At 39.6% G+C, this 17,052-nt stretch overlaps 1 protein-coding gene across 6 annotated transcripts in view; it reads left to right on the forward strand.

Moving 5' to 3' along the window:
• The window catches only part of SLC25A14 (solute carrier family 25 member 14), a 30,434-nt gene continuing 13,611 nt past the window's right edge, over positions 230-17,052 (forward strand). For 2 of the 6 annotated variants that reach the window (XM_021080032.1, XM_005673906.2), the window contains exons 1-6: positions 230-319; positions 481-634; positions 6,193-6,286; positions 7,825-7,972; positions 11,230-11,324; positions 12,598-12,683. In XM_021080032.1, coding sequence (XP_020935691.1) covers positions 503-634; positions 6,193-6,286; positions 7,825-7,972; positions 11,230-11,324; positions 12,598-12,683 — 555 coding nt within the window. In that variant the 5' untranslated portion in view covers positions 230-319; positions 481-502. Of the gene's footprint in view, positions 320-480; positions 635-764; positions 1,012-4,291; positions 4,333-6,192; positions 6,287-7,824; positions 7,973-11,229; positions 11,325-12,597; positions 12,684-17,052 lie in introns of those variants that run through there. The other 4 variants (XM_021080033.1, XM_021080034.1, XM_005673907.3 and 1 more) reach the window with 4 other exon arrangements.

Here is a 17,052-nt window from a genome sequence, read left to right on the forward strand (position 1 = left end):
TCTTCCTCAACTGTGTGCTTTGAGCGCCCGGCGCCCAATAGGTGCTGAGATATTTGCGTCCTTGATCTTTAACCTCTCCCTTCCCCTTCTCCGCCAGCTCGGGAGCATCTCTAAATAGCGCTCCCCGTCTTTCCCTCTTTTTCCCACTTTTGTTTTAAGCCCGTTGCCCCGCCCCCTCACTTTCCCTCCTTTTTGGTGCAGGCGCCCCGCCCCTTCACTCCGCTGGCCCCACCCCTCGTAGCCCGCCCCTCCTTTCCCGAGTCCAAGTACACCCTAGGTGGGTGGTGACGCCGTGACGAGGCGATATCGCTGCGCCCAGGTTAGCTGTGGAAGCTGCCAAGGTGTCACGCCTTAGCTGCCTCTCCCTGCACCTCCTTACAGTCAGGTTGTCCCCTCTGGGCCTTGGCACCTGCAGCCGGCCCGACTGCCCTGTTGAGACCCCTGCGATTTCCTCGGTTTATTTCGCGCCATCTTTTTCAGGCTTGGAGGGGGCGGGGTTGGAATGGCTGCGCCACCGTTGCCGAGGCGACGACTTGGTTACTTCCGTTGGTCTCAATGCTTCCGGGTTGGCGTTGCGGTGGCGTTTCCGACTTTGGGAGCCTCGGCTTCCCAGTCGTCCGATGAGCAGGAGCAGGTGAGGGGGAGCTCCTGGACTTCCAGGCTGGGGGGCGGGGCTGGGCCGCGCCAGGCCGCGCGGGGCCGGGCTGGCCAGGTTCCCGGCCTGGGAGGGGCTTAACGGTCCTTTGATCTCTCTCTCCCCTCAGCCGAGTCCCTTCCCTGTCTTTCACTCTTCTGGCATCGGTGGTTTTACTTCTTCGATTGAACCCTGCTTCCTCGACCCCCCTGGGAGGCCGCCTCCTTCAGGCGCCTCCCTTCTCTCTACGAATTCGCTCTGACAGCTGAGGAACTGGCAAGATCCTGCTACCCAGAGGGTGAATGGGTATCTTTCCCGGAATAATCCTAATTTTTCTAAGGGTGAAGTTTGCAACGGCGGCCGTGATTGTAAGCGGAGTAAGCAAACACCTCCATTGTATTAATGTGAGGGATGCTGTTGAAAGATGCTCCCCTTCAGTTTCTAGTCCCTGCCACTCCTTGAGGTCAAGGCGTTGAAGGCATCTATTAAAATGCAGTTCAACTAACTAATTGGGATGACAGCCATTATTAACATCAATTAGTTTCTCAGACAAGGTAACAGCAGGGACATTTGTAGTTTCCTGTCAGTGTTTCCTTGGTTTTTTTTTTTTTTTTTTTTTGAGGCTAGGGATGCTTCTAGTCATCACGAACTCTTCCCTTGCCTCCATTCCCTCCATTATCAAGATCCTTTGTGTCTTCATATTAGAAATTTATCTCTAACCTCACTACCAACAGTCATCTTGTCTGCTTTAATTCACACCATCCTAAGATAAGTTTCACCGCCTCTCCCATTTGTAATCCACTGCTTGCTGCAGCCTTAGTAGGCTAACTAAAATGTGGTAGATTTCCTCAAGGCACTGCCATATTCAAGAATTTACAGTAGCCCTCCCACTCTGCCACACACACTTTGGTTTCAAGCCTTTTAACGTAACCTGTTCCTAATCATACTTCTTATCTCATATTGCTTTAGTCAGAAGATACAGTGATTCCCTGTTGCAGTTAGGTTGCACTCCTCCTTCTCAGGACAAACCATGCTGACGCTTGCCTCCACATGCTGGGCTTTCCCCCACATTTGTATCTGTTCATCCTGTTCTCCTCCAACCCTTTCCCTTACCTGCACCTGTCCAGGTTCTGCCTGCCCTGAGTCAAAGCCCACTTTAAGTTCTCTCACCTCCATAAGCTTTTTCAAGTTATTCAAGCCTGTGTGGATTTTCTCCTTTTCCATGCTTCTGCTCGTATAGTTTGTGCTATATAGTCTAGCACTTATTTTTTTTTTCTCCAATGAACTACTTTGATTTCTTCCACCAGGTTATAAACTCTCGAAAGGCAAGTACTGTATTTCATACAACTTTTATCCCCACACCCATCTCCTTGATTATCTAACAAAGATAAATATTGTCATGGTGTTACAACATATGTTATATGTTGTTGTTTTTATTTTAACATGATGTTTATACCCATAGCACATCGGGGCATTTAGTATGCCTTCAGTAAACATTTGCTTGACTCTCCAATATTATCTCTGGACTCTGAGGATCTCTAATGCCTACCCTTTCTTAAGGGAGAAAGCAAGAAAGGCACCTGGATTTTTCTAATCAGATCTTCGGAGTAGTGTAACAGGGTTATGTAACTTGCATTCTAGGACATTCTTCTCACTCTTTAGGCTATCAGATTTTCCGTAGACTTGAGAATACATGTCTGCATTTTGAAGACAATTTTCACTGGCTTCTTTACACAATAAAAATACCTGTTACCATATTTCTCTTTTAACTCAGATATGACTTCTTTTACTCATATCTGGGGATAGCCCCCACAAGTCAAAATCATTTTTAGAGTCTGTGGGCTATTTTACACAGGTAATTCTTTGCAATAGAAACCAGGGAAGAGAATTAGTAGGGAGAGAATCTCCGCGGAGCCACAAAGTGTCACATACAGAAGTGTGTAGCATCGGCCAGGTCCAGCAAATTAACTTCCCTGATTTCCCCTGTAACCTTTTATTTACAGGCTGTATGCATACATAAAGGACATCACCCTGGAACCGAGTCTTTGATGGGCATGCACCCAACTCTGTGCAGGCTATTGTAGGGGTTATAAGAAATACTGGGAGACATGGTCTCTACCTTTAGGGATCTGACCTAGTTGAGAGAGAAAATAACCTCAACCAGAAGATAAACCTCATCCTAGTCATTATTTCTCTGCCTGAGATTTAAGATATAGAAGGGACAGATGAAGGCTCAAAAGGCCATCACACAGCAGGAGAACGGGTATGACATAACATGCATGCATGTATACGGCCTTATGTAAAAGACTTGGAGATTTTAGCTGACATTTTAATGATTCAGCAGTGTGATGTGGCCCCCACAAAAGCGACTGCAATTTTCAGCTTTGTAGTAATTGAAGTATAATACAGAAAATGACAAAAATGGTCATAGATATTTAACCTAAAAAAAGATGTAAAGGAGTTCCCATTGTGGCTCATTGGGTTAAGAACCTGATGCAGTCTCCACGAGGATGTGGGTTTGATCCCTGGCCTTGCTCAGTGGGTTAAGGATCCAGCATTGTCGCAAGCTGTGACGTAGGTTGCAGATGTGGCTCGGATTCCGTGTTGCTGGGGCTGTGGCATAGGCCGGCAGCTATAGCTCTGATTCAGCCCCTAGCCTGGAACTTCCATATGCCGCAGGTGTGTCTGTGAAAAGAAAAAAAAAAAAAAGAGAGAGAGAGAGAGAAAAAGATAACATGTAGGGTAGCATGATAGCTGTCTTTAAATATATGAAAGACTCCCCTAGGGTGAAAGAATACATTGTTCATGTTACTTTTGAAATATGGATGCAAACTAGAGGAAGGCAGACTTTTGGCTTAGTGTGAGGATAGGATGTCTAAAATCAAACTTAATCAAAGGCGATACAGGACTTCTTCATAACAAGATTCTTTCCTAACATTGGAGGGAAAGGGATTTTACTATCAGATGGAGGTGGGGATGTGTCAGTGGGCCCAGAGTTTAGATTTCATGGACCATTAAAATTTAAATCAAACTGTTGGGAGGGGGCGCAAATTAGGTTAGTAACACTTTTGCCAAATAACAACACTAAACAAAATCGACTACCAACTACTATTACCACTTCATACAATACAGGTGGTTTTAAAAAATGTTCTATGGGTAGTAAGAACACGACCTTCTAATAGTCCTTTAAATGAATACATTTAGCTAAAAAAATGCCCCGAGTGCCCTTTTTTCATTTCAAGTCAGAATTGTGAAGATTTCATTAAAGAACCACTGGGCTAACTGACCTGAGATTGTGACTGGTCATTCTGCTCCTTGCTATGGCTTTGTCCCCTGCCTTTAATTGGTTTATTATTGCTCCCAGAACCCTGAGCACATCTTCTTTACTAAAAGGCTGGGTAGCAGGTAGTCAAGTTAGGTTTCTTCTATAATGAAAAGAGTTGAAAGAAACTAAAGAGAAAGTATTGGGGAGAAGCTTAGCAGCCATTTGAAATGGTTGACTGTTTTGTGCAATCTCTAAATTGGTGCATGAAAAGGGCACCACCTCAAATTTGGAAAAGGGATATGCCATGGTCCTTGCCTTTCCCTGCCTACCCTCTCATCATGTGTGTTGTGTTTTTTTTTTATATATAATGATTTTTATTTTTTCCATTATAGCTGGTTTACAGTGTCCTGTCAATTTTCTACTGTACAGCAAGGTGTGTGTCATGTTTTACTATCGGTTGTAATCTTTCAAATGTGGGCAAAGGAAGTTTCCATAATTATTTTTGTGGCCTCAAACTAAAACATTTGTCTGCATGTTAGCTATCCTCTTTGGAAAGTTATTCTTCTGTGCTTAGTTACAGAGAATTCCCTATGTGGGAACAAAGCAAAACCTTGTCTCCCCTAAAAAGAGACTTTGATTAAATGGTGCAAACCTCAGATTGGGCAACAGGGGAGGTGGGCAGTAAGTATTGTCTGCTAAAATGTAAATTTGAGTACTTAACTTTTCAAAATGTAATACTGACAATAGCTAATCGTTGTTGAACTAGGTGCCAGGTACTTTTCTAATTATTATTTAATTTTTACAACAACCTTATGATATAGTATTTATTATTATCCCCATTTTGCAGTTCAGAAAAACCCAGACATGCAGTGGTTAACTAACTTGCCCAAGGTCACAGAACTAAGTAGTGGTGTCAGGATTTAAACCTAGGTAGTCTGACTTTAGAGTCTTCATTCCTGACCATAAACCACTTGAAGTTGCTTTTGAAATTCAATAGTTTGCATTCCATAAAGATCTGAAAAAGAATATTTAAGAGAAATTTAAGAATCCATCCTCAGAAAAGAGATTGTTTCCAGCTAGAGCAGGATGTAGTAGGCAATGCCTAGAGCAATAGTTCTTAAAACATGGAAGGATCAGCATTATTTACAAATTTGCAAATTCTCAGGCCAGACCCAGGCCACCAATCAGAAACTCTGAGGGTAAGGCCCAGCAATCTATGTTTTAATCTGCCTTCTAGGTGATTCTGATGAGCTTCATTTATTTAGTTTTTTTGGCCATGCCCAGGCCATGCAGAAATTCCCTGGCCAGGAAGTGAACCTGTGCCATAGCAGTGACCTGAGCCCCAGCAGTGATGATGCTGGACCCTTAAGCCACTGAGTGACCAGGGCACTCCTGTTTCTGGTGCATTTTAAAGTTTGAAAACCACTGATCTAGAGGGCAGAGGTGTGGAAAAAATAAAACTCAAGAGAGGACTAGCTGGGTGTGGCAGGGAAAAAAGGGCTGAAAAGCTTGAAGATGACAGGTCTCGTGGGGGCGGGATCGGGAGAGAAGTAAGGAAGTTAGGGCATAGCATACATTGTTAAAGAACCCAAACATTAAAGAAAAACACTTTGTATGTATGTGCTTTAAAAGGCCAGGGAAAAGGAGATTCACTAGAGGGGATGTCTGTTAAATGTCAGAGAGAGGAGAGGCCATCGTCCATATTGCTGTCATTCCTCTGGGAACCAGAAGGAAGGTGGAAAGTGCTTACCTTAGCCTGGGGAGAGGTTGCGTGTAGCTGGAAAGTAGCTAGATGAAATAAAACCCTAAAGTTTAGTGGGGAGATGAGAGGGCTAAGACTATGAGAGGATGGTCGTGTCAGTCTGTGCTTTGTGCCTGACTCAAGTTAGCTGAATACCATGAACTGCTTTTATGAGATGCCTCAGCCTATACAATTTAAACTCCAAGTTCTTTCACTTGTCATTGTCTAGTTGAATGTCTAAGTTGGGTGTGCTAGATGGAATGACACCTCTCCTTCGGGTGGGGCTGGGGATAACATTAAAAAAACTAGAGAACGTGAAGGGCACAGGTTGATATTTGTGTGAATGGCACACATACCCCTCCAGAACAGTGCAGAACACAGGCATGATCATCCGTCACAAAAACCAAATCCTTCATTTTGTGTCATTCCACTTACTAGGGATTTTCCTCTCATCTGTTTTATTTGAAAGTTTTGTTGATATAAATTATGTGCTCATACACCAACAAATGCTCCTCACTCTTGTGCCTTGTTCTGATTTCTGTTTATTTTTAGCACCAGAAAAGTGCCATTGTAAGCCATGAGATGTCTGGTCTGAACTGGAAACCCTTTGTATATGGCGGCCTTGCCTCTATTGTTGCCGAGTTTGGTAAGAATATGAAAACTGACAAATCTGCTCTTTAGGGTTATAGACATGGTAGCATTATTTTTGGTAAAAACTAGAAAAATTGTGAAAAGAAGCTTGCTCTGTTTGTTTTAAAAACGACTATCTCAAAACTATCAAGTAATACTTTCTGGGAAAGGACTACTAATGGTATGGCAAATGAAGTTAAGAAAAGTCAAATTTAGGAAGCTTTTTGATAGTTTAATGATTCGTTAATTTGCTAGGCTTAAGAAATATACAAGGAAATATAGAGGGAGTTAAGATAGGGATTTCTGCTGTATTCCTATACTAATGCTAAGTTGTTTTATATACTTAGCTGTTTATAAATTTCTTTGTAAGTATTTAAACATCTTTTTCAAACCTCTTTCCCATTTTAGAAGAAAATTAACCAAACTGGATTCTTCTCTATTTGATTTTAATTTTGCAATACTTTTAGATTGTGTTTTTTCATCCTCCAAATTTTCTCTTTCCTAAACTATTCATATGTGACTCCAGTCCACTAATCTTTGTTGACTTTCTTGGCATGTATTCTGGTGTTGTGATATCAATGTCATCGTTGACCAGAGCTGCATAATCACCTTATTAGTTTTAGACTTTGAAATAGTCCTTGAAATATATTTTGTCAATATAATGGCCACTTCTGTGTGTTGATATAATAAGAGAAAGAAGTTTGGTTAAAGAAATTTTCCACCTAAGCACTGTCCTGGTGTTAGTCCTGAATTACCTGAGGAACCAGATGCATAGACCAAATAGGACTTTGCCATTATCTTTCATTATCTCGGAAACTGTTTCTTTCTTTTTTTTGGAGGGGTCTTTTTAGGGCTGCACTTGTGGCACATGGAGGTTCCCAGGCTTGGGGTTGAATTGGAGCTGTAGCCACCGGCCTATGCCATAGCCACAGCAACGCCAGATCCGAGCTGCATCTGTGACCTACACCACAGCTCACGGCAACACCGGATCCTTAACCCACTGAGTGAGGCCAGGGATTGAACCCAAGTCCTCATGGATACTAGTCAGGTTCGTTAACCACTGAGTCATGACGGGAACTCTCGGAAACTGTTTCTTATAGACAGATAAAAGAAAAAAACCCATGAAACTTTGTACATAAGAGTATGTCGAGCAGCAATCCCATTCCTTCCTATCTTCATTGTAAAAATTTGGGGAGATTTTATGAGGGAGAGGTGGGGAGACTTGAGATGGGAGGAGGGCATAAGGAAGAGAATGATAAATGCCAGATTGTAGACCATAGATGAAATTAAAACATTTAAATTATTTTGCATTTATAGTATGTTAGGACTATCTTAAGGCACTTTACTATATCACAGTTTCACTTATACTGTGGGTCAAATCCTGCTGCCTAGATACAGAACATTCCATTTGATCACACACAACTTTTGTGTAAATCCAGGTGTTACAAAAAGGATGTTATCTCATGTGTAAGAAATTATCATCAGCTTAAATTCAGACAAAATTGAACTGTGATTATTTTGGAAAAACTTATAAATGAGTGTGTTCCTTCATAGGAACATTCCCTGTGGACCTGACCAAAACACGGCTTCAGGTTCAAGGCCAAAGCATTGATGTCCGCTTCAAAGAGATAAAATACCGAGGAATGTTTCATGCCTTGTTCCGAATCTATAAAGAAGAAGGTGTATTGGCTCTATATTCAGGGTGAGACTGGACTCTTTCCTTTTATCATGAATGGAAACACTTTTTGAGAAGCTGTGTATTTCAGCTGTCTGATAGTCTGTGCCCTTTATATTCACCATTTGAACTTGTCATTCAATATCGATGTGCCAGTTTACTTGCTTGTAAATCTTGAGCTTTGGATTTTGTGTTCATTTGGCTGGAAGTGATACATTTTAAAGTGGTCGTAAATCTTGAGCTTTGGATTTTGTGTCCATTTGGCTGGAAGTGATACATTTTAAATGGATATCTCATTGCAGCACTGGCTTTCTCCTGTTTTCCCCAGAGTCATCCATAACCACTGTGAATAGTAGCACCAACTAACAGTATATATTTCTGTGATATTCTTCTTGAGTTGCCAAATACTTTTTAAAAAATGTCCCCTTTAAAGAAGTACTGTTCTGGGAGCTCCCTGGTGGCCTAGCGGGTTGAGGACATGGCATTGTCACTGCTGTGGCTCAGGTTGTTGCTGTGGCATGGGTTCGATCCCAGTCCCAGGAACTTCGTGGGCATGGCCAAAAACAAAGCAAAACAAGAACTATTCCAGCAGTGTAAACAGAAAATGCAGAATGAGAGAGAGGGAGAGCCATCTTTTTTTTTTTTTTGAGTCAACTTTTGTTTTGATTATTCATAAATTGGTGGTTTATTGTCCACTGTGTTTTTTTTTGCTTTCTTTCTTTCTTTCTTTTTTTTTTTTTTTTTTTTTTTGGTCTTTTTAGGGCTGCACCCGCGGCATATAGAACTTCCCAGGCTAGGGGTCAAATCGGAGCTCCAGCTGCTGGCCTACAACACAGCCACAGCAACGGGGGCTCCAAGCCGCATTTGTGACCTATACCACAGCTCACGGAAATGCCAGATCCTTAACCTACTGAGCCAGGCCTGGGATTTAACCCCCATCCTCATGGATACTAGTTGGATTCGTTACCACTGAGCCACGACGGGAACTCCCAGTGCATTGTTTTTCTGCTGCCAGTTTACTAGTCCACTCCTATGTCTAGGGTACCAGTTTATTGCTCAGAGAATGGGTATCAGTTTTATTAACCTATGTTAGACTTAATTTCAAAGGTAATTTACTTGAAAAAAATCAAGAATTACTTTCTGAAGCAAATGAATCATGGATCATCTGTTTCACCGTGTTCTTTCGTCGGCATGGATAATCACGAGATTATTTTTTTTTTCAGATAGCAAGCAATAAAGTCAGAAATATGCATGTTTTGTCATCATTTAAAAATCTTAACTGTCTGAGCTGCTGCTGTCTTTCTATTTATAACTGTTATAGTTCTGCAGTTTGGAAGAATCTCAAAGGAGGTATGAGTGAGAACTTTCCAGTTTATGAGCAGAACTTAAATAGGGTGAAATCTTGGCTCTGAAATCTTATCTCCTTCTTGACAGGATTAAAGATGTATCTGCAACTGTTAGGAAGTAAGATTGATTTTTTTAAAAAATCTATGAAGTGGGTAATGGTATATACTTCTTTTTCTACATTACTGGATTTGTTAATATTTTTTAAGGATTTTTGCATCTAAGTTCATGGGAAATATTGGCTTGTGGTTAGTTTTCCTTTTCTGTTTTTGTTATCAGGGTAATACTAGCTTCATAAAATGAGTTAGGAAGGGTCCCCTCTTCTGCCCTCTGGAAGGGATTGTATAAGATTGGTGTTAGTTTATTAAACGTTTGATAGACTCCCCTAATGAAATTGTCTGGGCCTGGAGATTTCCTTTTTGAGAACTTCTAAATTATAAATTAAAATTTTTTAGTGCTTTTGAGACTATTCAGATTATCTATTTCATTTGATTGAATTTTGGTAGTTTTGTAGTTTTAAAGGAACTAGTCCATTTCTTCTGAGTTTTTGAACTTAGGAGCATGGGGTTGTTTATAGTATTTCTTTATTATTCTTTTAATGACTACAGAGTTGTAGTGCTATTTCCTGTTTCATTCCTTATATTAGTGACTTATTTATTCTCTGTTTTTACTACTGTGAGCTTTGCTAGATGTTTATTAATTTTATTGACTTTTTCAAAATAACTGACTTTTTGTTTCATTGATTTTTCTCTATTTTTCCTGTTTTCATTTTTATTAATTTATGGTCTTTATTTACTTCCTTCTGCTTGCTTTGGGTTCATTTTGCTCTTTTTTTTCTAGTTTCTTGAGGTAGGAACTTAGATTATTGATTTTGAGACTTTTCCTCTTTTCTAATGTAAGCATTTTGTGCTATAAATTTCTCTCAGCACTGCTTTGGCTGCATCCCATGTATTTTAATAAGTTGAATTTTCATTCATTTCTATGTATTTAAAAACATTTTGAGACTTCCTGTCACCCATGGATTGTTCAGAAGTATTATTTAATTTCCAGTGTTTGTAGATTTTCCTTGTTGATTTCTAGTTTAATTCCATCATGGGGAGTTCCCGTCGTGGCGCAGTGGTTAACGAATCCGACTAGGAACCATGAGGTTGCGGGTTCAGTCCCTGGCCTTGCTCAGTGGGTTAACGATCCGGCGTTGCCGTGAGCTGTGGTGTAGGTTGCAGACGCGGCTCGGATCCCGAGTTGCTGTGGCTCTGGCGTAGGCCGGTGGCTACAGCTCCGATTCAACCCCTAGCCTGGGAATCTCCATATGCCGCGGGAGCAGCCCAAGAAATAGCAACAATAACAACAACAACAACAAAAAAAAAAAAGACAAAAAGACAAAAAAAAAAAAAAAAAAAAAAAAAATAATGAATATAATTCCATCATGGTCAGAGAACATACTCTATATGATTTCAATTATTTTAACTTTTTATTTTTAAAATTTTATTTATTTATTTATTTTTTAGGGCTGCACATGCAGCATATGGAGGTTCCCAGGCTAGGGGTAGAATCCGAGCTATAGCTGCAGGCCTACACCACAGCCACAGCAACTCGGGATCCGAACTGCGTCTGCAACCCACACCACAGCTTATGGCAACACCGGATCCTCAACCCACCAAGCAAGGCTGGGGATTAAACCTCTGTCCTCATAGATGCTAGTCAGATTCATTCCACTGAGCTACCATGGGAACTCCTTATTTTAACTTTTTTGAGGTTTGTTTTATGACCCAAATACGTTCTCTTGGTGAATGTTCCATGGGTGCTTAAAAAAACCCCATATTTTGCTGTTTTTGTTGAATGAGGTAGGTAATGGAATGAGTAGGGTGTCTAGATATGTATAATCTGTAAGTGCATGTTAAGTATAATTGACTTTCTTTTTCTTTCCTTTTTTTGAGCAGAATCGCTCCTGCTTTACTAAGACAGGCATCATATGGCACCATTAAAATCGGCATTTACCAGAGCTTGAAGAGATTATTTGTAGAACGTTTAGAAGGTCAGCATAGATTCCTCATTCTCTTTTGGGGCAATACGCAGAGGGATTGTTGAAATCACACTTAGCAAGAGAAGTGTCTATCACAGGGTGCCTGAGAATGGGTAGCAGTCATTGCAATGACAAAGCAAGCTTGTGCGGATTTGGGATTAATCCTTGCATAGGTGATAGGTAGGTCAGAGGGACCTGCTCTTCAAGTTTGTCCCTTTTCCTTTCAAACCAACCAACAAAAGGGCTTCTGGTCATCACAGAGGGAACATGGAACGAACTTGTTGAGAAGATTAATGCTGCCCTCATCTACAAGAGATTTCAACTATAAGGAATCTTCTAGCTTCCGGTTTTGATAAACATTTATTAGGAGATATATATAGTATGTGTATATATAATGACCACCTTAATCCACAATCAGTATTACCATATGTCTCTCTATTTGCTGCTGTAGCTTTTCCAGCCAGATACTGTACTAAAATGGTCATTTTACTACAGGCCTGAGGCTGTTGCATAGTTGGGGACAGCTGGAGAGCCTTTTGGTTAGTAGTGTCCTTTGAATTGCTCTATTGTCCTAAATCAACTTTTTCTGGAGCCTCTTCCTTGAGGCAGAAGGGTTCTAGTCCTAAAATAATTTCCTTTCATAGATTCTTCACTTGGGTTTATCTAGTTTCTATTTGTAGGCTCTTCATGGTGAGGAGGTGTGATGAAGTTTGAATTTTAGAACAATATGCTCTTTGGTTTCTTTGTTCTTTTTTTCCAGCTGAGAGTATTTAGTTCCAAATGACAGTTTTTTTCACACTCCAGAAATCTTCTGCAAATAAATAAAGGATAGTAGACATCAAGGCCAATTAAAATTAATATTTAGATAATGTTTTTCTGTTAACATAAGGTTTTATCTTTTAGCATTTGGTTCCTGAGGCTTTAGAGTTGATTATTCTGTAGAAAACGAATAAAAAACCCATTGTCTTTAGATGTTTGAAATGATTGAGGGGGAACTAGCACATTCTGAATTTATGTGGGGTATCAGTATTTATATAGGATATGTTCCAATGTCTTTTAGAAATATTTTAAAATAATGATCAATTTTACAGATTTTGTAGGTTTCAGGACTGATTTGGAACCTAGAAATATTTGAGTTTCTTTATTTTCACAGGCTTTGTAGTTCATTTCTACAGTCGTTTCTCTGACCATGGTTCCTTTCCTCTGATAGCTCAGTGCTCTGTTTTTAGAAACTGGTACCTCATACAAGCAGACCTCTCTTTCTTTTTTTGTTCCTTTCTTACAGATGAAACTCTTTTAATTAATATGATATGTGGGGTAGTGTCAGGAGTGATATCTTCCACTATAGCCAATCCCACCGATGTGCTAAAGGTAAGAGAAGTCTGGTAGCATTGGATGTATGCAGTGTGAAGCAAAAAGAGCATGAGCTTTGAGTCCCATTTGGGTTCAGATCCCCTCTCTGTCACTTGCCAGCTGTAAAACCTTGGAAAAATCACTTAACTGCTTTAAGCCTCAGTTTCCTCATTTGTAAAATGAAGATAATTCAGTATGTATCACATAGGGTTGTTAGGGATTAAAGATAATATATGTAAACTGTTTATCGTTGTCCTTGGTAGGTAGTGGATGCTCAATAAATAGTAGTTGGTTACAATGGTTTGTACTAATCTATTGGTCTTTAAACTAGAGTATGCAAAGCGGTACAGGTTCTTTCCAATGGCTTCACAACTTTAAGGGAATCAGTTTCCAGATCCCTTACTTTCATTTGTAGCCTTTTCAAAAACTGAGAATGAATGAACTTGCGTTTATAATAGTGCTTTCCCCACTATGCAAAAGAAAGGCATATTCTCCCACCCATTCCAAATCTTAGTATTGTATATTGACCTGTGGTGTAACTTGGAGTATGAAACAAAGTGATAAACTGAAATATAGTTTTTGGAGAAGCATCCTTTAATAACTAATTGAGGTACCTTAAGTCTGTAACGTCTCTTTTTCTGGCTTATCCATATTTTTTATTAAGGATGAGATTTGGCTTTAAATATATATTTTGGCCTATGTTGAGATATTCTGAATTTAGAACGGAGCAGTATAGGTTAGTGGTGTTGCGTTTCTACAATATGATTGGATTTCTTTCATATTTTATCAAAACACATAATGAAACATTTATTGGATAATATCAACCTACATCTCATTTTATCTCATAAAATGGTAAACAGTTCCTACTTATGAACTCATTTAAAGTTATGATAATTAAAAGCACTAAGTATATGCTTCAAATGTGTAAGAGGATCCCAAGTTTTTAAAAATACTTTTTAAAAATTACTGTGAGCATGTGTATAAATTTATTTAATTCAGGGCCATTTGCCCCATCCATTGACTTCTGTGCTCATCTTAAATTAGACCCATATGTTCTCTTTTCTAGCTTTATGGTGATAAAATTGACACATAAAAAATGTATATTTCAAAAAAAAATTACTGTGAGAGGAGTTCCTGTGTGCCTCAGTGGGTTAAGGACCTGGTGTTGTTACTGCAGTGGCTTGGGTTGCTGCTGTGGTGCAGGTTCGATCCCTGGCCTAGGAACTTCTGTATGCTGCGGGCATGGCCCCAAAAAAATACTGAGGGAAAAAAAGTAAGAGAACATATGCTTTATTTATTTGAAACCACATGTGGCTAGGTTAGCGAAAGGGAGATCTATTGCAATTAATAGATTTTTGAGAACTGAGAAAGTGACTTGAAAAATGACACACATGAAAAAACCAGTGGTGGCTGATGAAAAAAAGATATGAAAATGATATTTCTGGATTAAATTGAGAATAATTTAGCTACAGAATTTTTATAGCACTTTAGATTTACAGAACAAGTGTTTTTGAAGAGAATTGACTATATCCTAAAACTTTAAAATATTTGCAGTGTAATTACACTTGTTGGGATGTGCTTTTCAAGAACAATAATATTTAACTTCCTAGAACTTCCTTGATGGGAGCTCCTGTTGTGGCATAGTGGAAACAATCCGACTGGTATCCATGAGGGTGCAGGTTTGATCCCTGGCCTCGCTCAGTGGGTTAAGGATCCTGTGTTGCTGCGGCTGTGGCATAGGGTGGCAGCTGCAGCTCTGTTTCAGCCCCTAACCTGGGAACTTCCATGTGCTGCCGTTGTGGCCCCCCCTAGAAAAGCAAAAAATAAAAAACTTCCTTTGTTATCCATGAGGATCCTAGACTTAATTACCTGACAGAGTCACTTCAATTTCCTGTCCCTCTGACCTGTCTGGTACAATTACAGCCATTGGCCAATGCAACAATCTACCTTTTCCTTTCTTATACTTAGGTCAGGCCAAGTGGGGAGTGGTGCTGGAGGGGTGGGGAGTGGGGATATAGTCACAGTCTTATATAGGATTTATAATAACAGTTGGGCTGTTTAATCCTTCCACGTATCCTTGGATAGATAGCTCTTTCTCTGAACTATGTGCTGCTTCCTTGCCTTTGCGCATGTAGTTCTCTTTTTGCCTGCAATGCCTTTTCTCCCTTTCCTCATGAATTTATCCTTCAAGACTGCTCAGGAACAGGGCCAGGAGTAGGACAAGACAAGTGAGATACTCACCTTGGGTGTAAAATGTAAGGGTGTGTCAAAAACTACTCAATAATCTATAGAAATAACATTTTTATACAATATTTTTCAAAAATTAAAATGAATGTGAAAAGTTCATGATAAACAAAATAGTAATATTTTGTGTAATCCATCTCACTTGCTTAGCCTAATCCCACCCTTTTGGATCCTGTCTGTAGTTACTTTATTTATTTATTTATTTATTATTTATTTTTTTTTTTTGCTTTTTAGGGCCACACCTACGGCATACGGAAGTTCCAGGCCAGCATACATCACAGCCACAGCAACATGGGATCTGAGCCATGTCTGCAACCTACACCACAGCTCATAGCAATGCTGGATCCTTAACCCACTGAGCGAGGCCAGGGATCAAACCCACATCCTCATGGATCCTAGTTGGGTTCATTACCACTGCACCACGACGGAAACTCCCTAGTTACAGTTTCGATACTTAGATTTTTGAACATTAGTTTTTATTTTTTAAAATAATCGCATTAAGATATTATTTAACTGGATCATTAAGTTGTTTTACATCCCTTTACTACATTTTTGTGCCGGAGGAAAGTGCCACACTTGCCTTTCCTTCATCTCCGCGCTGCTCAAGAATCAATCTCCCTAAAGAAGTCTTTTACTACTTATATACAAAACAGAAATAAACCCACAGACATAGAAAACAGATTTATGGTGACTAAAGGGGAAAGGGGTGGGGAGGGATAAATTAGGAGTTTGGGATTAACACAGTCACACTACTATATGTAAAATAGATAGCCAACAAGGATCTACTCTATAGCATAGAGAACTACACTATTTTGTGTTAATTTATAAGGGAAAATAATCTGAAAAAGTGTATATGTAGAAATATATAAATATATATATACTATATGTATGTATATATATATATAACTGAATCACTTTGCTGTATACATGAAACTAAAGTCAATAAAAAATGCTAAAAATAAAACAATAAATGAAGGATAAATGAAAGAGAGGGGAATGGTTGACCTGAGCTTATAATTAATAATTTGCTTCTTTTGGAAATAGAGGTTTGAGCATTTGGTTGTCATATGAAGTTTATTTTCTTATTTACAAAGTAATGTTATTTACTACTATATTAAACTACAAATAAAATTCAATTTAAGGTCTTGTAAGCATTAAATTATATTTTAAAACTTTTTTTTGCTTTTTATTCTTCAGTAAGCAATGCACATTCAATGCAGAAAAAAGTGGAAGACAGGAAAAAAAACACAAGTGAAAAATACTCACTTTCAGCTTTATCACTTAGACTTAAGCTGTTGTCAACACTTCAGTGTGTATGTTATCCACTCTCTTTGTGCATATGGCCATCTTTAGGTTTCCTTTTTTTTTTTTTTTTTTTTTTTTTTTTTTTTTTTTTTTTGTCTTTTTGCCTTTTTTAGGGCTGCTCCTGCGACATATGGAGGTTCCCAGGCTAGGGGTCGAATCGGAGCTGTAGCCGCTGGCCTACGCCAGAGCCACAGCAACGCGGGATCCAAGCTGCATCTGTGACCTACACCACAGCTCACGGCAACACCGGATCCTTAACCCACTGAGCAAGGGCAGGGATCAAACCTGCAACCTCATGGTTCCTAGTTGGATTCATTAACCACTGAGCCATGAGGGGAACTCCAGGCTTACATATTTTTAATAAAAATTGCATACCATATATACTGCTTTGAAACCTGCCTTTTCTATTTAGCAATTAATTGTTGACATTTTTCAATACCCACAAATATTATTCTACAATAAAATTTATGGCTGCATGGTATTCCATGAAATGGATGTATCATAATTTTTGCAACCAATCCTTTGTTATTTTTGGACATGTAGGTCATTTCTAGTTTTTTTACTAAAGTAATCATTTTAAATGGATTCTTTTCTTTTTCTTTTTTTGTCTTTTTGTCTTTTTAGGGCCGCACTTGTGGCATATAGAGGTTCCCAGGCTAGGGGTCTAATCAGAGCTGTGGCCGCTGGCCTACGCCACAGCCACAGCATTGCCAGATCCAAGCCGTGTCTGCAACCTATACCACAGCTCATGGCAAAGCTGGATCCGTAACCTATTGAGCGAGGCCAGGGATCGAACCTGCAACCTCATGGTTCCTAGTCGGATTTGTTGCTGTTGCGC

The sequence above is a fragment of the Sus scrofa genome, chromosome X (assembly GCF_000003025.6).
Source record: "Sus scrofa isolate TJ Tabasco breed Duroc chromosome X, Sscrofa11.1, whole genome shotgun sequence".
NCBI classification, from domain to species: domain Eukaryota; kingdom Metazoa; phylum Chordata; class Mammalia; order Artiodactyla; family Suidae; genus Sus; species Sus scrofa.